This window comes from Salvelinus fontinalis, chromosome 4, assembly GCF_029448725.1.
Source record: "Salvelinus fontinalis isolate EN_2023a chromosome 4, ASM2944872v1, whole genome shotgun sequence".
Taxonomy (NCBI): domain Eukaryota; kingdom Metazoa; phylum Chordata; class Actinopteri; order Salmoniformes; family Salmonidae; genus Salvelinus; species Salvelinus fontinalis.
In genome coordinates this window covers 29,186,149-29,208,763 of record NC_074668.1, presented here as the reverse complement: position 1 = coordinate 29,208,763, position 22,615 = coordinate 29,186,149, and the positions used below count along the sequence as shown (strand labels likewise).

Genomic DNA, 22,615 nt, shown 5'->3' with positions numbered 1-22,615 from the left:
TCATACCATTTCAAAATGTTAACAAACCTTCTATACTAAAAGGGTCATATTAGATGACTTCAACGTTTTACAGGTTGCATTCTGGTAGCTAGCAACTTATGCTAGCTAGCTAGCTAGCTAGCATTGTTAAGCCCATATTCCTCCAGCAAGCTAATAATAGCTTTAGCTTGCTTACTAGCCCTTGGTAATGTATATTTTTGTTATAAATTAGCCAGTTAGCTAGCTCTACTACAGGCTAAACATTTCCCTTCACTGTAGTTATTTATGTTTCTGCTTGAATGCCCTGTTTACATAAAACAATCACCCATGCATGCTAGCAGATACCCATAGACTTCCAGTTAGCATTGGCTCAAGAAACTACTTCTAACTTCCATCTACCCAGACAGACACAAAAATTGTATCCAAAATCCCGAAGTATGCCTTTAATTGGACGCAAATTGAAAGGAACTAACCAAAACCAGCAAACGCATGACCCTCCATGAATTTAGTAACACCCCTGATCAAATTCAACATTTAGTAATGTAAAGAGAACCGAGCGCATGTACAAAAATCCATACATTTTTGGGTGAAATTGAGTGAAGGTGTTTCTGTTTCCATCCTTTGTCGCCTGGTGCGGTGGAACAATTATTCAGCCTCAGTAGCATAACTCTGGATAGCTGGCGTTCTGTAAACAGTGAAAGGACATTTTCAGACTGGATCTGACATTTTGAAACATATCTAGCGTCCCACCTGGCCAACATCCGGTAAATTTGCAGAGCGCCAAATTCAAAATACGGGAATACACATAATAAGCATTCATAAAATATGCAAGTGTTATACATTGGCTTAAAGATGAACTTCTTGTTAATCCAGCCGCTGTGTCAGATTTCAAAAAGGCTTCACGGCGAAGGATACCATGCGATGATCTGAGGACAGCGGCCCGTGTAAAAAAAAAAATCTATAAAAAAAATAAGCATACAAACATTTACCAGCCAAGTAGAGGAGTCACTAAAGTCAGAAATAGCAATAAAATTAATCACTTACCATCGATGTTCTGCATATGGTTGTACTCACAAGACTCCCAGTTACACAGTAAATTTTCGTTTTGTTTGATAAAGTTCCTCTGTCCCAAAAACTCTCTTTTGTTCAGTAATCCAATGGCTCCAAGGCTGTCACAACAGGCAGACGAATACATACTAAAAGTACCGGTGAAGTTCGTCGAAACAACATGTCAAACGATGTGTATAATTAATCCTCAGGTTGTTTGTCTTTATATTCAATAATATTTCAACCGGACAATACCGTTTTCAATAGAAAGGAAAAATGACAAACGAGCACGCAAAATCAGGTCTGCAAAGGTCCTCTGACCAAAATGGCTGTTTACTTGTCGTTTTTCAAAATAAAAGCCTGAAACCATGTTTAAAGACTGTTGACATCTAGTGGAAGCCATAGGAACAGCAATCTGATTCCTAACCCATTGGATTCTCTATAGGCATTGAGTTAAACAGCCACATGAAAATAATTCCACTTCCTGGATGGATTTCTCAGGTTTTCGCCTGCCATATCAGTTCTGTTATACTCACAGACATTATTTTAACAGTTTTGGAGACTTTAGTGTTTTCTATCCAAATCTACCAATTATATGCATATCCTAGCTTCTGGGCCTAAGTAACAGGCAGTTTACTTTCGGCACGCTTTTCATCCGGAGGTGAAAATACTGCCCCCTACCCTAGAGGTTAAAAACTTTCTTTGCACAATATAGCACCCCCACAATCGCCATCTTCATATTCAGCATCACACTTTGGTTTGGTTCCTAACCTTCACCAACCAGGCCAGAAAGTAGTGCAGCCTCAACCCAGTAAGCGTGCACATTTTCTGACTTATGAAATTGAGTTAGGAATATGTACTGTAGAGATTGTTTGCACATGGGCAAGATGTCACCTGGATGTAAGAATAGCATTTTGATCCCTAGTCAACGTATGCCATTGGAGATCTGTATCATTTCACCCTTGTTGACTTTGTAGAACCATTCAGTTGAGTGCATTTGTGGCACAGCTTGGGTGTGAGTGGGGGCCGGCTGACTTGGGTCTGTTGTCATCCACATTACCATGGATGTAGAGGAGTTGTCACAGCGGTGTAGTACTACTGATATTGATTACCGCATTGTTGGGAAAGAGTTGGCAAGAAAGGCATTTCACTGTACTTGTGCACGTGACAATAACTTAACTTCTTGAATGCTGCCTTCATCTTCTCTGCATCCTACAGCAGTAAAGAGAGGGGAAGAGATTACAATTTGCATGCTGTGCTGGGTGCCATGGTGATGGTAGGCATCGCCATTGCTCCTCCAGGGTGCTTCTCCTGCCACTGTATAGTGAGTGGTCTGTTTTCATTCTCCTCTGTCCCCTGGTGCAGTGGAATAATTATTGTTCAGCCTCAGTAGCATGATTCTGGATAACTGTTGTTCTGTAAAACATAAAAGGATATGTAGATGGGACACTTTTCAGACTGGATCTGTCATTTTCAAATACATCTTTCTGATTTAAACACTGCATTTGCATACTATAACACCTCCATTCTCATACTCCAGTGTTTTCCTCATACTCCAGTGTTTCCCATTAGCGCTGGCTGCCGGCTAATCAGCAGGTTACCTTTTCCACTTAATATTAACTAGGCTACAGTGCATTCGGAAAGTATTCAGAACTCTTTTGAGTTTTTCCACATTTTGTGTTACGTTACAGCTTTGTTAAAATTGATGAGAAAAAAAACAACTATTTAATCAGTCGACACACTACGCCATAATGACAAACAAAAACAGTTTGAGACATAAAAAAAAAAAGATTACATTTTATTGGTCACATACACATGGTTAGCAGATGTTATTGCGAGTGTAGCGAAATGCTTGTGCTTCTAAACTCAGCAAAAAAATAAACGTCCTCACTGTTAACTGCGTTTATTTTCAGCAAACTTAACGTGTAAATATTTGTTTGAACATAACAAGATTAAACAACTGAAACATAAACTGAACAAGTTCCACAGACATGTGACTAACAAATGGAATAATGTGTCCCTGAACAAAGGGAGGGTCAAAATCAAAAGTAACAGTCAGTATCTGATGTGGCCACCAGCTGCATTAAGTACTGCAGTGCATCTCCTCCTCATGGACTGCACCAGATTTGCCCGTTCTGCTGTGAGATGTTACCCCACTCTTCCACCAAGGCACCTGCAAGTTCCCTGACATTTCTGGGGGGAATGGCCCTCGCCCTCACCCTCCGATCCAACAGGTCCCAGACGTGCTCAATGGGATTGAGATCCGGGCTCTTCGCTGGCCATGGCAGAACATTGACATTCCTGTCTTGCAGGAAATCCTGCACAGAACGAGCAGTATGGCTGGTGGCATTGTCATGCTGGGGGGTCATGTCAGGATGATCCTGCAGGAATGGTGCCACGTGAGGGAGGAGGATGTCTTCCCTGTACCGCACAGCTTTGAGATTGCCTGCAATGACAACAAGCTCAGTCCGATGATGCTATGACACACCGCCCCAGACCATGATGGACCCTCCACCTCCTAATCGATCCCACTCCAGAGTACAGGCCTCGGTGTAACGCTCATTCATTCGACGATAAACGCGAATCCGACCATCACCCCTGGTGAGACAAAACCGCAACTCCTCAGTGAAAAGCACTTTTTGCCAGTCCTGTCTGGTCTAGCGATGGTGAGTTTGTGCCCATAGGTAACATTGTTGCCGGTGATGTCTGGTGAGGACCTGCCTTACACAAGGCCTACAAGCCCCCAGTCCAGCCTCTCGGCCTGTTGCGGACAGTCTGAGCACTGTCCGTGTAACTTGGGCAGTTGTTGTTGCCATCCTGTACCTGTCCCACAGGTGTGATATTCGGATGTACCGATCCTGTGCAGGTGTTGTTACACGTGGTCTGCAACTGTGAGGACATCTGCAGTCCTCATGCCTTCTTGCAGCATGTTCACGCAGATGAGCAGGGACTCTGGGTATCTTTCATTTGGTGTATTTCAAAGTCCGTAGAAAGGCCTCTTTAGTGTCCTCTAAGTTTTCATAACTGTGGCCTTAATTGCCTACCGTCTGTAGTAGAGGTCGACCGATTAATCGGAATGGCTGATTATATTGCAATCCGCGAGGAGACTGCGTGGCAGGCTGACCACCTGTTACGCGAGTGCAGACAGCAAGGAGGCATGGTTAGTTGCTAGCTAGCATTAAACCTATCTTATGAAAAACAGTCAATCTTAACATAATCACTAGTTATCTACACATGGTTGACAATATTACCAATTGAACTAGCTTGTCCCGCATTGCATATAATCAATGCGGTGCCTGAAATTGTCACTTGTCTTGCGTTCAGTGTAAGCAGAGTCAGGGTATATGCAGTAGTTTGGGTCGCCTGGCTCGTTGCAAACTGTGTGAGAACCATTTCTTCCTAACAAAGGCTGCTTTTTTTACATGGCACATATTGCACTTTTACTTTCTTCTCCAACACTGTTTTTTTGCATTATTTAAACCAAATTGAACATGTTTCATTATTTGAGACTAAATTGATTTTATTTATGTATTATATTAAGTTAAAATAAATGTTCATTGTTCATTCAGTATTGTTGAAATTGTCATTTATATAGATAGCTAGATTTATCTAATTCGGCCGATTTTAATCGGTACCGGCTTTTTTTTGGTCCTCCAATAATCGGTATCGTCATTGAAAAATCATAATCAGTCAGCCTCTAGTCTATAAGCTGTTAGTGTCTTAATGACCGGTACACAGGTGCATGCTCATGAATGGTTCATTGAACAAGCATGGGAAACAGTGTTTAAACCCTTTAAAATGAAGATCTGTGACGATATTTGGATTTTTACAAATTATCTTTGAAAGATCGGGTCCTGAAAAAGGGACCTTTTCTTTTTTTGCTGATTTTATCTATCTCACTCACTACCGGTCAAGATTTTTTAGAAAACATACTCATTCAAGGGTTTTTCTTAGTAAAAATGTATTTTTCTACATTGTAGAATAATAGTGTAGACATCAAAACAATGTAATAGCACATGGAGTTACCAAAGTGTTAAACAAATCAAAATATATTTGAGATTCTTAATGCTGGTGAGTTATTGCCTCTCTGATATCCGGAACTTATTTCTGGCTGTATGTAATAAAACAAACGTTCTGTGCTAATAATGTAAGAAATGACACACACACACAAGCAAAATACTGTATGGTTGCTTAGGAGCTAGAAGCAGAGCTGCCATGTCTGTCTGCGCCATCTTACTTCATTATTCAATAATTTTGCTGTGAATTTCAGATGTAATCAAGGCATTCGAATGTACCAGAGGCCGGCTACTCTATGCAATTGTGAAAAAAACTGATATTCAGTATAACACTCTGGTCCACAGCCAGTCTGGGGAGCAGAGGTTATAGCATGACATAACCAGGTAACTAGAACAGTATGTACAGGCCCATACTGTTCCTAAACTCTCATCCAGTCTGAGGAGCATACACAACTTACAACAGCCAGTTATTACCCAGAGGTTATAACATGACACAGCCAGTTATTACTGAAACGTTCACCTCTAGGGCCTCCAGGGTCTTGGTGTCGAGCTGACACGCCTACTGCACCGCATCATGAAACGTCCCCTCTGTGGGTTCCTGCAGTGTTGGGCGTTATGCCTTCACCCCCTAGAAAACGCCAGCAGAGCGAACTTGGGAAACAGTCAGGGGTCTGGGGTTAGATATGACCACACCAAATGGGTGTAGTAGTATGTACATATTGAACCTGTTTGCAACATCACTGGTCTGCGTTGCCATTTGATTCATTGCTCCTTTTTGGTCAGATTGTTGTAGAAGAGACAGTGATCTCAATGACTTACCCATTTTAAATAAAGGCACAAAAATGATCACCTTCCGTGAAACGTGAAGTAACTGTCTGTAATTTTCCACTTTGAAACAATTGACTAACATAATTAGAAATAATTTATTCTATGACCTCCTATATCCGTGCCCCAACATTTTATCTGCCTAATCATATAGTTACATATAGAATCCCTATTAATTGAATAGGCTCTCTGGGCCTAGTCGTAAAGATTTGTCATTTAACTTTTTAAAATATATTACCTTTTTATTGTGGCATAAACACCTGATTTGTCATCTGATTTGTCAATCAGGGCTTCAAAGAGCTCCTGTCAGAGCCGTGTGTATAGGTGGCAGGGAAGTCAGGCGCAGGAGAGTTAAACTGAGTGTAAATGGAGACTTTTAATAAATGTCCACTTAACATGCTCCAAACATGAAAATGTACATACATAAAATAAACATGGGTACGAGGACCCGTCGCACACCTATACACCAATAAACAACAGTTGACATAAAACAATCTCTGACAAAGACATGAGGGGAAACAGAGTAACCCTCTGTTTCCCCTCTTACACAAGAGGTAATGGTTGGGATTGAAAACAGGTGTGTGGGAAGACAAGACAAAACCAATGGAAAATGAAAAATGGATCGATGATGGCTAGAAGATCGGTGACGTCGACCGCCGAACACCGCCCGAACAAGGAGAGGCAACGACTTCGGTAGAAGTCGTGACAGCCCCTTTACTATGCTACCCGTGCACGTTCATCCACTCGCAGTGCCCAGTGCTTGACTTGGACAGGAGCTCACCTGACCTGAGAACCGACACTTAAAATGTTTCTGCTGCTTGAGCGCCTGTTCTTCTTATAGAATATTAGCTGAAAAGTACCAGCACCTATTTCAGTCCAAGTCCAGCACTGCTCCAAACAGTGTTGAATAGAAAGAGCCGTTTGTTACACACAACACCACAAAGTGTAGACTAGAATTTATGCGTCACCTGTTGTCCGCGAGCGTCTCGGTGTCAGCCGCTCATCTCTGCCATGGCCAAATTTGTTGTCATCTAATCCCATTGCATTTAAGTGTAGGCTATACCACTAGTGTAAGTCCAGTCACAAATGTTTAATGCCTCTGACATGCGATAATGATACGAAATGCTGTAGTAGCCTACAGTTTTCTTGACATTTTGTTTTAATTATTGTGACAGGCTTATGTTTTACTGGTACGGTGTACTCCACTATTTATTTTGCAGGGACGCCGTACCGCTTTACTTTCACCCCATGGAGGGAGGGATTAGTTTACCTGACTGTGTTGTGATGCAGCTGGTCCCAGATGAGAGGCCAGCTTAGTCTTCAGCTCCGCCAGACACGGAGCCATAGTGCCAGACACATCCAACTGTGCCCCAAACACATGCTTGCTACCTTGGGGGAGAGGGAAGAGCCAGAGACTAGGGTTACTTAAACCTTCAATGGGGCATTCAAAGATATTTAGCTATTTTGGTACCATAGAATTAGAATGAATAGAACAGACATTACATTTCAAAGCCGATGTCTGGTGAGGGCTCTTGGGACTCGTATTTGGCTAGTATTGTTGAGAGGGAGGGAGAGAGAGAAACACCAGCAGCCATTGCAGCCTGGTTTGTTTGTTTTTACCACTGCAGGGGTCACTGAGTCAGGTACTGTTTTAACACCTACTGTACCTAGAACTGAGAGGGGGTCACTTAATTTTTTTTATTTTTATAGGTTTTAAGTGTTGCATAGGTGTTTTTTGCTAAACAACCTGTGCAACTACTTGTTGAACACGGATTGTTTTCATAAGCCTTTCTGTAGACATTCCTTATCATTTCACTGTATTCCCTTCCCTGCTGTGTGTAAACCTTTCTGATGATGGGATGCTGTTAGACAGGGGACATGCAGGGGAACTTTGATCGGCTCCAGACAGTGTCATCTCAAGCAGCCTCTCTGGCTTGTCAGGCTGGTGGGCAACCAGGGGCTGGAGCGGAGGCAAGAGAGCAGGGTTAGCCTCATCTTCACCCCACCTACTTTGTTCTAAATGTCTGTATCTGATATCACAAATTGAAAATTATACAAAACTGTAAATGCTAGATAACCGTGGCACTGGTTGGTTTCAAATACTACTAGTGTTAAAACGACTTCACAAAATAATAATTAAATGCAGTCATTAAGAACAACCTGTTATGTCCATCTTGCTAGCTACTAGTTCCTCTGTTGTTGTTAAGAGGATGTTTACGGTAAGGCAATAAGCAGAAAAAGCAGCGATGTCAGAAAGCCGGTATTTCTAAAATTGTAAGTGATCTGGCTCGAGAGACTTGGCTTCAATCACATCCTTGCTGCTTGCAGTCATATCTGTTTGCAGCTATGTAGCTTTGATAGGCTGTGTTAGTAACACACACGCTTTTTATAAAAGAGCCCTATTTCATTAAAAATACCATTAGGGCTAGTTGTGGTACAGGCTATTTGGAAGACTTGTAGTATATTTAACTAGACAAACACCACATTCCCACTTAAATCTTTAGTAGCATATATTTTTCATTCTTTACCATCTCTATTGCAATTACCACTGGTGTGTTAACTTTTTATTTTTTTTTATTTTTTTTTTGCTTTACAGCAAGTTGTGAAAAAGACATGTTTCAGGGGCCAACCTTCTTCAGTGTTTTTATTTTTTTATTAATTTTTTTATCCACCAGAAAAGGGAGACTTCCTGGCTCTAGATCTGGGTGGGACCAACTTCCGGGTCCTGCTGGTGAAGGTGTCTGACAATGGGAAGCAGAAGGTGGAGATGGAGAACCAGATCTATGCCATTCCTGAGGAGCTGATGAGGGGCAGCGGCTCAGAGGTGAGTGGGGGGAGTGGAGAGGACCATGTCCCTGACAAAAAATGTTCTCGATTGGTCAACATTTTAAACAGATTTTTTCCATTCAATTTTAAATAAAATCAACTACAGTACCAGTCAAAAGTTTGGACACCTCTACTCATTCATTTTTATACAAAAGATAGCTCTATTTGGTAAAAGACTAAGTCTATATTATGGCAAGAACAGTTCAAAGATGTGAAAATAAATGCAAGTCTATCATTACTTTAAGACATGACCCAATTGAGATGGTTTGGGATGAGTTGGACTGCAGAGTGAAGGAAAAGCAGCAATAAGCGCTCAGTATATGTGCAAACTCCTTCAAGACTTGGAAAATAATTCCAGGTGAAGCTGGTTGAGAGAATGCAAGGGTCCTCATTCAACATTGACTGGAGTGTTTCAAACAGAAGACAATTAATACATTGACAAAACTGATAAATGGAATGAAATTAACTTGTTTACCAGAAATGTTCTCTACCAGAAAATACATAATCTAAGTTAATTGATAGTTTGTATTCAGCATTGGTAAAAGTAGGCCTTTATTTACTTTTGAAGAACTACTAAAATAGTGATTTTTGTCAGAGTATAGACAGCAGCTCTATAGAGATGAGTTGACTTGGAAGGAAATGTCATCAAATAAAGCAAATGTAATAAACACAACAGAATAATATTGGGGTTGGAAAAATAACCAATCAATGAGCTGAAGGGTTTTCTAGCACATTGACCAGTTTGCTGCTGTATGTTAACACAGAACACCCTTCTGTTTCTCCCTAAGCTCTTCGACCACATTGCTGAGTGTCTAGCTAACTTCCTGGAAAAGCTGGGAATAAAGAATCAGAAGCTTCCTCTGGGCTTTACCTTCTCCTTCCCCTGCCAGCAGACCAAACTGGATGAGGTGAGGAATAAGAAGGGTGACCATTTGAAGACCGCATTGGAAAGTTAAAGGGGGAAAAGTCACTGATTTCAGAATGCTCCAGAAGTTTTCATTGCCTGTGTGTTCGTCTTCATGCAGAGTATTCTGGTGTCATGGACCAAGGGCTTCAAGTCACACGGGGTGGAAGGGAGAGACGTGGTCAGCCTTCTGAGGAAAGCCATCAAAAAGAGAGGGGTGAGTCAATAGAAAGTTAATAGGCCATGGCTATGCACTGAGTAGCCATTGCAGTAGCAGCACTCTGTGCCTACTAACTTGCCCCATGTTTCTTCTAGGAGCTTTCCAGATGGTGTGTGCTACACATCATTTGACCCACCCACTAAGGTTAAGCGGAAAGTATAGCATGAAGGCGTCAGACCAGCACTATTATGGCTAACTGAAACCGTGTTTATTCAAGTTTAGAAAGATACCATCGCACTCAACCCACTTGGGGATTTAGATGTTATTCATTGGTGACTAAAACCGGTCCCAATAAGAGATGCATCCAATAAATTATATAGATTTTTATAACACAATAGGCAAATAACCCACGGTTCTTCTGTGATTTAAAAAATTATATATTTAATAACAACAGGCAGGGGAACCACATTACACTCAGAATGTGAGTTTGTCTGTTCCCATGCTTGCTGTTTTCACAAAGAAAATCCATAATTGTTTTTACCCATTTCTGTATGCGACCATTAAGTTTAACTTTTCACATTGTGCTTTACAGTAGTTCTCCTGAGGGTGTATTCAAAACAAGTAGTTGTAGTCCACTTTTTTGCTTTATTGATGTAATCTGTTTTGTGTGCCTCACAATAAACCACAGTGGGAGCATACAATACAACACTCATTCTTTATAATGTTTATTTGGATGTGCATAACTTCTTTTTTTCCTTGTATACAAAAGTCTGGATGTGTGACAAAAGCTGTTGTTCAGAGCCAGTCTGCTTAGTCATACATGAAGGGGCATTAAATGGGCTGGTCTCAAGTATCCTTGGTAAACACTCAATACTGTAAGGGAATTGTGTGTGTGTGTGTGGGGGGGAAATGTACATTTACAGTAACATTTTAAGGAATATTATGGAAATGTACATGAAAAATTATGGGAATGCACCTGGAGTGTATAGAGGGCTGTTTGAGGCCCTAGAGATGCAGAGAGTGCTGTTTGTCAGCAAAGCTATTCAGTATACATTTCTGTTTATTTGTTGTTTCTCTGATGAACTAGTCGCTTGCTGAATGCAGGGCATGCACCGTTCACATGTCTTGCTTAGTCTACACTATGCTTGGCGGGAATAATAGGATTGGAGTGTTTTCTTGTGCTTTGCTCTTGTCCTGACCGCTGCCCTGATCTATAATGGAATTACTGTGTTTTCGTCCTTCCAAGACAAGCACCAAATTATATTTGAATAAGTCATCATTATATTGTGTACTGTCAGCCATGGATTCCGAAACTAACACAAGTTGTTGCATTCTTAAGCGATATTTGCTGAAACACAGCTGCTGTCCCAGCATGTAGCAGAAGGACCAGCTCTGTTAGAGACCTCTGGGCTGAACTAGCTAGCTGCTCACTCTCAAATGCAACCCAGAGGTTCACATTTTGTTGCTTTGACAACATGTTGTGCCACCGATTTCATTTAGATTTCAGTGTCAATTCAGGGCAGAGGCTTGTTTTCCCCTGCTACGCAAGGGCTATGGAACGTTAATGCTGCGTTGTGACGGTGTTGTTGGTATTGGAGAGTTCGCGCCCAGTGCTGGACAGGGTCCGGACCTATTCTGTTGCCCTTGTAACTTTTCTTCATTAATGTATGAAGCGAAACTCTTGAGATACCTTTTTGTTAAGTAAATCAAGTGTTTAAATGAGGTGAAAGGGAGACTAGGATACCCCCCCCCCCCCCCCAAAAAAAAATATAAAACAGATTATATTGGCTGCTTATAACATCGGAGTAGGACTGCTGATTTTTTAGGATCAGTTTAGCCTTTTAGATCATAATGAATAAGATGACATGGACAGAAGGGACCTGATCCTAGAACAGCACTACTACTCTGAGACGCTTTCTGAATACGGGCCCTGATCACACCCTGCATCTTGACTTGTTTCTCATAGGAGTTGCATCATGCGTAATGGTTTGTCACCGCACGCTGGCCAAGGAAGTCTCTTGTGAATTACGGCATGTTTCTATCTTTCCTAAGGACTTTGACATTGACATTGTGGCCGTAATCAACGACACTGTGGGCACAATGATGACTTGTGGATACGACGACCATCACTGTGAAATAGGCCTCATTGTCGGTGAGTCCCTCTCCATCCTAACACATATGGGGATTAGTTGGATTTTCTACGGATTGCATTTCATCATGAATGCATTCCGTGCACAATCAATAGGACTGACTTCCAATGTTCTGGCTCCCGATTTCCTCACCATAGAATTACATATAGAACACTGAATTATTATAGGATCTCTTGGTGCTCACTTTCACAATGTTTTGATGTTTATGAAAATGTATTTGCTGAGAGGCCTCCATTGTGTGAATACAGTCCATACATGCACTCTCCTCCATATGTATTTGGACAGTGAAGCACATTTATTTATTTATTTTTCTTCAGAATTTTGGGTTTCAGATCAAATATTTCATGAGGCAACAGTACATAATGTGGATGGATTATCTTGGCAAAGGAGAAATGCTCACTAACAGGGATGTAAACCCTTTCATTTGATCATGTGATCATGGTAGCATCCATGTGAATGTAGAAGTGTTCAGAAACATCTTCTATTCTTACAATAAAAGTTACTCCAAAATGACACAATTTATTATTGACTTCCTGTTGGGCAAAACACCCGAAACAACCAAAACAAACTACAAACTCATTGGATGCTTTTGCTGTCTCAAGCTTGATGTTGTCATTGCATGCTAGGAATATGGGACCAAATATGAAACTTTTGACTACATTAATACACTAAAGTGACTTCTTCACATGGGGGATTAGATAAAGTGCTTTCATTTCTAAACAGTAAAGCATACACTGAACAGAAATATAAATACAACATGCAACAATTTCACATTTTACTGAGTTACAGTTCATAGAGGGAAATCAGTCAAATTTTTAAAATGCATTCATTAAACCCTAATCTATGGATTTCGCATGACTGGGATTACAGATATGCATCTGTTGATTACAGATGCCTTAAAAAAAAAGTAGAGGTGTGGATCAGAGTGACCATCATTTGCCTCATGCAGTGCAGGATCTCTTTCACATAGAGTTGATCAGGCTTTTGATTGTGGAATGTTGTCCCACTCCTCTTCAATGGCTGTGCGAAGTAGCTGGATATTGGCGGGAATGTCGATCTAGAGCATCCAAACGTTCAATGGGTGACATCTAGTGAGTGTGCAGGCCATGGATGACCTGGGCCATTTTCAGCTTCCATGAATTGTGTGCAGATCCTTGCAACATGGGGCCATGCATTATCATGCTGAAACATGAGGTAAATGCAGCGGTTGAATGACATGACAATGGGCCTCAGGATCTCGTCACGGTATCTCTGTGCATTAAAATTGTCATAGATAAAATGCAATTGTGTTCATTGTCCATAGCTTAACCCTGCCCATACCATGACCCCACCACCAACACAACGATGACATCCGCAAACCGCTCGCCCACGACATACATGTGGTCTGTGGTTGAGGCCGGTTGTATATAACGCCAAATTCTCAAAAATGTTTTACACAGCTTCTGGTAGAAACATTAACATTAAAATCTCTGGTAACAGCTCTGATGGAAATTCCTGCAGTCAGCATGCCAATTGCACGGTCCCTCAAAACATCTGTGTCATTGTGTTGCTTGGCAAAACTACACATTTTAGAGTGGCCTTTCATTGTCCCAAGCACAAGGTGCGGCTTTAATGATTATGCTGTTTAATCAGCTTCTTGATATGCCACACCTGTCAGGTGGATGGATTATCTTGGCAAAGGAGAAATGCTCTCTGACAAGGATGTAACCAAATTTGTCCACACAATTTGAGAGAGATGTTTTTTGTGTGCATGGAACATTTCTGAGATCTTTTATTTAATCTCATGAAACCAACACTTAACATGTTGTATTTATATTGTTGTATATGTATGAAAGTACCCTCACATAAAAGCTGACATTCTGTACTTTCGCCTCATATGAAACAAAATGTCCACTGTTCAAATACATATGGAGGGGAGTATAATCAGTATGTAAATAATACACCTACTGTGGGTTTATTGTGACATGTTCAATTGTGCTTTTGGTGTAAGAAAGGCTTAGCATTGAAACCTCTGTACAAATCTAAACCTTAATTAGATTTTGAAGCGTGATTGTTGATGAGTCAATATCCACATATGAGCTCCAGAGGTTAATTTTCTTTGTCATCAGATTAGTCAGTCCTTATGTTCCTGTTGCCAACAGTATGTTGTCTGTCGCTGCCCCCCTAGGTACCGGCACTAACGCCTGCTACATGGAGGAGATGCGTCACCTGGAGCTGGTGGAGGGGGACGAGGGGAGGATGTGTGTCAACATGGAGTGGGGGGCGTTCGGTGACGACGGCGCTATGGATGACCTCCGTACAGACTTCGACCGGGAGATCGACGCCGGCTCCCTCAACCCCGGCAAACAGCTGTGAGTGAGAGGGCAGATGCATGGCCCGCCCGCCCTCTACTTCTACTATACTGTCTATTACGCTAGTCCTCTTTGTCTTTTGCCCAATGCCACCTGGAAAAGATAGCAACCTCCAGCTGCCATGTCGGTCCGGCTTGTTGTTGAAACTGTCATTTTGACCTTGTTAACTCTTTGGACCCCTGTAGAATTCTAGAATAATGCTGTAGATTACTGAGGATTTTCAACAAATTTTCTCACATTTCAAACAGACATAGCTCAAAAACAAAGAAGAAATTACAATTACAAGTTACCTCATCTTTAGTATGATACCACATTCATTTCAATAGGAATAACACAAATTTTGTCTCCCATTGTGTACAGACACGCACTATAAAAAAAACTAACATTCAACACAACAAGGAACTTGAGTATTTAAATTGTAGTAAATTTGACCAAATGTACAAACTATAATATATTATACTTAAAAATATTATTTACGTATACATATTCAAAAATGTATCAAAAAGTTGACCGGCGGACACTATTCAGAAATGATTTCAAAACCCACTCTCCCACTCTTTGCCTTGCGTCCACTCCGGATGCACACCACGCGCCCTCTCATAATTTTGTCCTGCTTTCAAATTATGAGTTACAACTCGGTCCACACCCCCTGGTGCCACACTCTTGGCTCTTGGCTTCCTGCCGCTGTATCCATCACAAAGCCAATGTGCAATTTGCATTTTGAATGCCTTCAGGGACAGGTGCCTGCGGTTTCTGCGAAGGGGTCTTTGCAGGGTCCCCACACAATGTAAGCATTAATAATAGCAATTTTGAGCATCCCTCAACACATACTTCCACCATTTTCCTGCCTGTCCGTCCAACATTCTAGTAGCTCCTGAGCTGGTTGATTTTTTTTTTTTTTTTTTTTTTTTTCCCCATTTTATTTAACCAGGTAGGCCAGTTGAGAACAAGTTCTCATTTACAACTGTGACCTGGCCAAGATAAAGCAAAGCAGTGCGAAACAAACATCAGTTACACATGGGAAAAACAAATGTACAGTCAATACAATAGAAAATCTATATACAGTGTGTGCAAATGTAGTAAGATTAGGGAGGTAAGGCAATAAATAGGCCATAGTGGTGAAATAATTACAATTTAGCAATTAAACACTGGAGTGAAAGATGTGCAGAAGATTAATGTGCAAGTAGAGATACTGGGGTGCAAAGGAGCAAAAAAACAAAAAACAATATGGGGATGAGGTAGTAAGGGTGGGCTGTGTACAGGTGTGTACAGGTGATCGGTAAGCTGCTCTGACGGCTGATGCTTAACGTTAGAGAGGGAGATATGACTCCAGCTTCAGTGATTTTATTTATTTAAAAAAATATATTTTTTGCAATTCGTTCCAGTCATTGGCAGCAGAGAACTGGAAGGAAAGGTGGCCAATGGAGGAGTTGGCTTTGGGGATGACCAGTGAAATAGACCTGCTGGAGCGTGTGCTACGGGTGGGAGCTGCTATGGTGACCAGTGAGCTAAGGCGGGCTTTACCTAGCAAAGACTTATAGATGACCTGGAGCCAGTGGGTTTGGCGATTAATATGAAGCGAGGGCCAGCCAACAAGAGCATACAGGTCGCAGTGGTGGGTAGTATATGGGGCTTTGTGACAAAACGGAGTGTTGGAGGCTATTTTGTAAATGACATCGCCGAAGTCAAGGATCGGTAGGATAGTCCGTTTTACGAGGGTATGTTTGGCAGCATGAGTGGAGAATGTTTTGTTGCGAAATAAGAAGCCGATTTTGGATTGGGAATGCTTAATGTGAGTCTGGAAAGAGAGTTTACAGTCTAACCAGACACCTAGGTATTTGTAGATGTCCACATATTCTAAGTCAGAACCGTCCAGAGTAGTGATTCTAGATAGGCGGGCGGGTGCGGGCAGCGATTAGTTGAAGAGCATGCATTTAGTTTGGCATGCATTGAAGAGAAGTTGGAGGCCACGGAAGGAGTGTTGTATATGTCATTGAAGCTCATCTGGAGGTTTGTTAACACTGTCCACAGAAGGACCAGAAGTGGAGGTCCACCGATTAATCGGCAGGGCCTTTAAAAAAAGAATCAGGGCCAATTTCAAGTTTTCATAACAATCAGCATTTTTGGACGCCGATTATGGCCAATTGCATTCCACGAGGAAACTGCGTGGCAGGCTGACCACCTGTTACGCGAGTGCAGCAAGGAGCCACGGTAAGTTGCTAGCTAGCATTAAACTTGTAAAAAAATAATCAATCGTCACATCACTAGTTAACTACACATGTTTGATGATATTACTAGTTTATCTAGCTTGTCCTGCGTTGCATATAATCAATGCGGTGCCTGTTAATTTATCATCGAATCACAACCTACTTCACCAAACGGGGGATGATTTAACAACAGCGCATTCGCGAAAAAAGCACAATCGTTGCACAAATGTACCCAACCATCAACATCAATTCCTTTCTTAAAATCAGTATACAGAAGTATATTTTCGAAACCTGCATATTTTGTTAAATGAAATTCATGTTAGCAGGCAATATTAACTAGGGAAATTGTCACTTCTCTTGCGTTCATTGCATGCAGAGTCAGGGTATGTGCAACAGTTTGGGCCACCTGGCTCGCTGCGAACTAATTTGCCAGAATTTTACATAATTATGACATATCATTGAAGGTTGTGCAATGTAACAGCAATATTTTGACTTGGTTGACACCTGTTCGATAAAATACAGAACGGTTCCGTATTTCACTGAAAGAATAAACGTTTTGTTTTCGAAATAATAGTTTCTGGATTTGACAATATTAATGACCTAAGGCTCGTATTTCTGTGTTTATTATAATTAAGTCTGATTTGATATTTCATAGAGCAGTCTGACTGAGCGGTGGTATGCAGCAGCAGGCTCGTAAGCATTCATTCAAACTTTACTGCGTTTGCCAGCAGCTCTTAGCAATGCTTGATTTATAGAGCTGTTTATGACTTCACGCCTATCAACTCCTGAGATTAAGCTGGCAATACTAAAGTGCCTATTAGAACATCAAATAGTCAAAGGTATATGAAATACAAATGGTTATAGAGAGAAATAGTCGACGTGTCATAATTCCTATAATAACTACAACTTAAAACTTCTTAACTGGGAATATTGAAGAACTGGGAATATTGAACCACCAGCTTTCATATGTTCTGAGCAAGGAACTTAAACGTTGCTTTTTTACATGGCACATATTGCTCTTTTACTTCTCCAAATTGAGCGTTATTGAAACCAAATTGAGCATGTTTCATATTATATTATACATGTATTATATTAAGTTAAAATAAGTGTTCATTCAGTATTGTTGTAATTGTCATTATTACAAATATATATAAAAATCGGACAGGTAATCGGTATCGGCTTTTTTTGGGCCTCAAATTATCGGTATCGGCATTGAAAAATCATAATTGCTCGCCCTCTAGCCAGAAGTATACAGAATGGTGTCGTCTGCGTAGAGGTGGATCAGAGAATCACCAGCAGCAAGAGCGACATCATTGATGTATACAGAGAAAAAAGTCCGCCCGAGAATTTAACCATGTGGCACACACACAGACTGCCAGAGGTCCGGACAACATGCCCTCCGATTTGACACACTGAACTAGAGGTCGACCGATTATCATTTTTCAACACCGATACCGATTATTGAAGGACCAAAAAAGCCGATACCGATTAACCTGCCATTTTCTTTTTTTTCTTCTTTTATATATATATATATATATTTATTTGTAATAATGACAATTACAACAATACTGAATGAACACTTATTTTTTTATATATATATTTTTTTATCCCCTTTTCTCCCCAATTTTCGTGGTATCCAATCGTACGGGCTCGGGAGAGACGAAGGTCGAAAGCCATGCGTCCTCCGAGGCACAACCCAACCAAGCCGCACTGCTTCTTTAACACAGCGCGCCTCCAACCCGGAAGCCAGCCGCACCAATGTGTCGGAGGAAACACCGTGCACCTGGCCCCCTTGGTTAGCGCGCACTGCGCCCAGCCCGCCACAGGAGTCGCTGGAGCGCGATGAGACAAGGAAATCCCTACCGGCCAAACCCTCCCTAACCCGGACGACGCTAGCCCAATTGTGCGTCGCCCCACGGACCTCCCGGTCGCGGCCGGCTGCGACAGAGCCTGGGGGCGAACCCAGAGACTCTGGTGGCGCAGTTAGCACTGCGATGCAGTGCCCTAGACCACTGCGCCACCCGGGAGGCCCATGAACACTTATTTTAACTTAATATAATACATCGATAAAATCAATTTAGCCTCAAATAAATAATGAAACATGTTCAATTTGGTTTAAATAATGCAAAAACAAAGTGTTGGAGAAGAAAGTAAAAGTGCAATATGTGCCATGTAAGAAAGCTAACGTTTAAGTTCCTTGCTCAGAACATGAGAACATATGAAAGCCTGTGGTTCCTTTTAACATGAGTCTTCAATATTCCCAGGTAAGAAGTTTTAGGTTGTAGTTATTATAGGAATTATAGGACTATTTCTCTCTATACCATTTGTATTTCATATACCTTTGACTATTGGATGTTCTTATAAGCACTTTAGTATTGCCAGTGTAACAGTATAGCTTCCATCCCTCTCCTCGCCGCTACCTGGGCTCGAAACAGGAACACATCGACAACAGCCACCCTCGAAGCAGCGTTACCCATGCAGAGCAAGGGGAACAACTACTCCAAGTCTCAGAGCGAGTGACGTTTGAAACGCTATTAGCGCGCACCCCGCTAACTAGCTAGCCATTTCACATCGGTTACACCAGCCTAATCTCGGGAGTTGGTAGGTTTGAAGTCATAAACAGCGCAATGCTTGAAGCATTGTGAAGAGCTGCTGGCAAAATGCACGAAAGTGCTGTTTGAATGAATGCTTACGAGCCTGCTGGTGCCTACCATCGCTCAGTCAGACTGCTCTATCAAATCATAGACTTAATTATAACATAATAACACACAGAAATACGAGCCTTAGGTCATTAATATGGTCGAATCCGGTAACTATCATCTCAAACAAAACATTTATTCTTTCAGTGAAATACGGAACCGTTCCGTATCTTATCTAACGGGTGGCATCCATCAGTCTAAATATTCCTGTTACATTGCACAACCTTCAATGTTATGTCATAATTACATAAAATTCTGTTTTTTGCAGTCGTTTGAGAAACCAAGGCGGTTGAGTCTGCCGATAAGAATGCGGTGATTGACAGTCGAAAGCCTGGGGGGTCCAGATTGTCTAGCCCAGCTGATTTGTAGGCATCCAGATTTTGCAGCTCTTTCAGAACATCAGCTATCTGGATTTGGGTGAAGGCTTGGGCAAGTTGCTGTGGGGGGTGCAGGGCTGCTGACCGGGGTAAGGGTAGCCAGGTGGAAAGCGTAGCCAGCTGTAGAAAAATGCTTATTGAAATTCTCGATTATCGTAGATTTATCAGCGGTGACAGTGTTTCCTAGCCTCAGTGCAGTGGACAGCTGGGAGGAGGTGTTCTTATTCTACATGGAATTCCTGGTCAACCCGGCCCATTTTTTAAAATTTGAATCCAGGACCAGCTCTGGATCGCATGAGTACGTTCTGCCCATGTTTTGATACTGGTTTTATGGTGTCCATCCCTGAGCTTTTAGGACATAGAAAGTACACATCTCGTTTGTCCCTACAGTAGCACCCTTTAAGATTATCTACAGACCGTTTTAGACTCTAACCTGTATGGAGTGTCAGGATTCACCTAGCGGTCATGATTTGGGGCTGTACAAATGTTTGATGTATTAGAATAATTGATTATGCTAATGTTATATTAATAGAAAGGGAGGGGTTATAAGACCCCTCCCTCCTTACATGTATAGGGTCCTAGACTACAGATGAACAATATATACACTGCGCAAAAAAATAAAGGGAACACTTAAACAACACAATGTAACTCCAAGTCAATCACACTTCTGTGAAATCAAACTGTCCACTTAGGAAGCAACACCGATTGACAATAAATTTCACATGCTGTTGTGCAAATGGAATAGACAAAAGGTGGAAATTATAGGCAATTAGCAAGACACCCCCCAAAACAGGAGTGATTCTGCAGGTGGTGACCACAGACCACTTCTCAGTTCCTATGCTTCCTGGCTGATGTTTTGGTCACTTTTGAATGCTGGCGGTGCTCTCACTCTAGTGGTAGGATGAGACGGAGTCTACAACCCACACAAGTGGCTCATGTAGTGCAGTTCATCCAGGATGGCACATCAATGCGAACTGTGGCAAAAAGGTTTGCTGTGTCTGTCAGCGTAGTGTCCAGAGCATGCAGGCCCTACCAGGAGACAGGCCAGTACATCAGGAGACGTGGAGGAGGCCGTAGGAGGGCAACAACCCAGCAGCAGGACCGGTACCTCCGCCTTTGTGCAAGGAGGTGCACTGCCAGAGCCCTGCAAAATGACCTCCAGCAGGCCACAAATGTGCATGTGTCAGCATATGGTCTCACAAGGGGTCTGAGGATCTCATCTCGGTACCTAATGGCAGTCAGGCTACCTCTGGCGAGCACATGGACGGCTGTGCGGCCCCACAAAGAAATGCCACCCCACACCATGACTGACCCATCGCCAAACCGGTCATGCTGGAGGATGTTGCAGGCAGCAGAACGTTCTCCACGGCGTCTCCAGACTCTGTCACGTCTGTCACATGTGCTCATGTGCTCAGTGTGAACCTGCTTTCATCTAAGAGCACAGGGCGCCAGTGGCGAATTTGCCAATCTTGGTGTTCTCTGGCAAATGCCAAACGTCCTGCACGGTGTTGGGCTGTAAGCACAACCCCCACCTGTGGACGTCGGGCCCTCATACCACCCTCATGGAGTCTGTTTCTGACCGTTTGAGCAGACACATGCACATTTGTGGCCTGCTGGAGGTCATTTTGCAGGGAGCTGGCAGTGCACCTGGGGGGGGGGGAGGGGCAGCAACAAATAGGATACTATTGTGGTAAGGAATATCTCTCTGTCCCTCTCACACTTGTATTGCTCTCCCTTCCTCTCTCTTTTTTTCCTCAACTATACACATACTTTCTTCCTAATAATCAACTATTAGGGGTTTCAATAATATTTTATGTGGTACAGTTACACGTTTCCCATCTCACAATAAACCGTATCATCATGATGTCATACAGCACTTTCAGTCAATCAATCAAAATTATTTCATGAAGACTACTTAGTGTCCAGATTTTCTCAGTTCATGGTGTGCATACAGTACCAGTAAAAAGTTTGGACACACCTACTCATTCAAGGGTTTGTCCTAGTGAAGACATCAAAAATATGAAATAACACATTATGGAATCATGTAGTAACCAAAAAAGTGTTAAACAAATCAAAATATATTTGAGATTCTTCAAAGTAGCCACCCTTTGCCTTGATGACAGCTTTGCAAACTCTTGGCATTCTCTCAACCAGCTTCACCTGGAATGCTTTTCCAACAATCTTGAAGGAGTTCCCACATATGCTGAGCACTTGTTGGCTGCATTTCCTTCACCCTGCGGTCCAACTCATCCCAAACCCTCTCAATTGGGTTGAGATTGGGTGATTGTGGAGGCCAGGTCATCTGATGCAGCACTCCATCACCTCCTTGGTCAAATAGCCCTTACACAGCCTGGAGGTGTGTTGGGTCATTGTCCTGTTGAAAAACAAATGATGGTCCCACTAAGCATACATACTTAATATGGTCATGGATGACCAGCGGGGTTAGATTATAACCATAAAGGCTATATAGGGTACTCACACTTCAAGACCCATGGTCAGATGACTTTTCATAGATGGTAAGAAGTCAAAGTATGTGGCAGAACTGTTTACAGATTCAATTAGTTACAAAGCTGGGACAGTTTCCAAATGAATAGCATCGGTAGAAACAGGACAAAACAAGCAACTTGTTAGCCGGCTATGCAAACAAATATCACTGCAAATCGATATCATATGAACTCCACTGTGCGGACTTCTACCCTAACACGACAGCTAAGGTGTCAAATTTTAGGATAACAGTGAATATCTGTACCTAGCAAACATGACAAACCATAACCTAAGCCTAACAGATAAACACAACATTACTCTGATCTCTATTTTGGCAGCTAGTTAGCTGGTTGTCTGCATGGCTAGCTAGTGAAAGTGACAGCTGAAGTTGACACTACGCAAGTCAGGCCAAATATACCACCAAACAACTGTTCTGGCCAGACAGACTAGCTATCTAGCAAGCTATAGCAGCAGCTTGGGCTGTTTTCCATATGAATTACATCGGTAGAAACAAGATTGAACAACCAACTAGTACAGCTAAACACAAACTATTTCCATGAGACCCGAGAGCAATCATTCGAGCTCCACCG

At 42.0% G+C, this 22,615-nt stretch overlaps 1 protein-coding gene across 1 annotated transcript in view; it reads left to right on the top strand.

The window, feature by feature from the left end:
- Window positions 1–22,615, top strand: part of LOC129853478 (hexokinase-2-like) — a 58,887-nt gene that overhangs the window by 20,580 nt on the left and 15,692 nt on the right. The window contains exons 3-7 of the mRNA XM_055919571.1: window positions 8,543–8,691; window positions 9,482–9,601; window positions 9,719–9,814; window positions 11,810–11,909; window positions 14,075–14,258. Of these exons, the coding sequence (XP_055775546.1) occupies window positions 8,543–8,691; window positions 9,482–9,601; window positions 9,719–9,814; window positions 11,810–11,909; window positions 14,075–14,258 (649 nt within the window). The remainder of the gene's footprint in view (window positions 1–8,542; window positions 8,692–9,481; window positions 9,602–9,718; window positions 9,815–11,809; window positions 11,910–14,074; window positions 14,259–22,615) is intronic.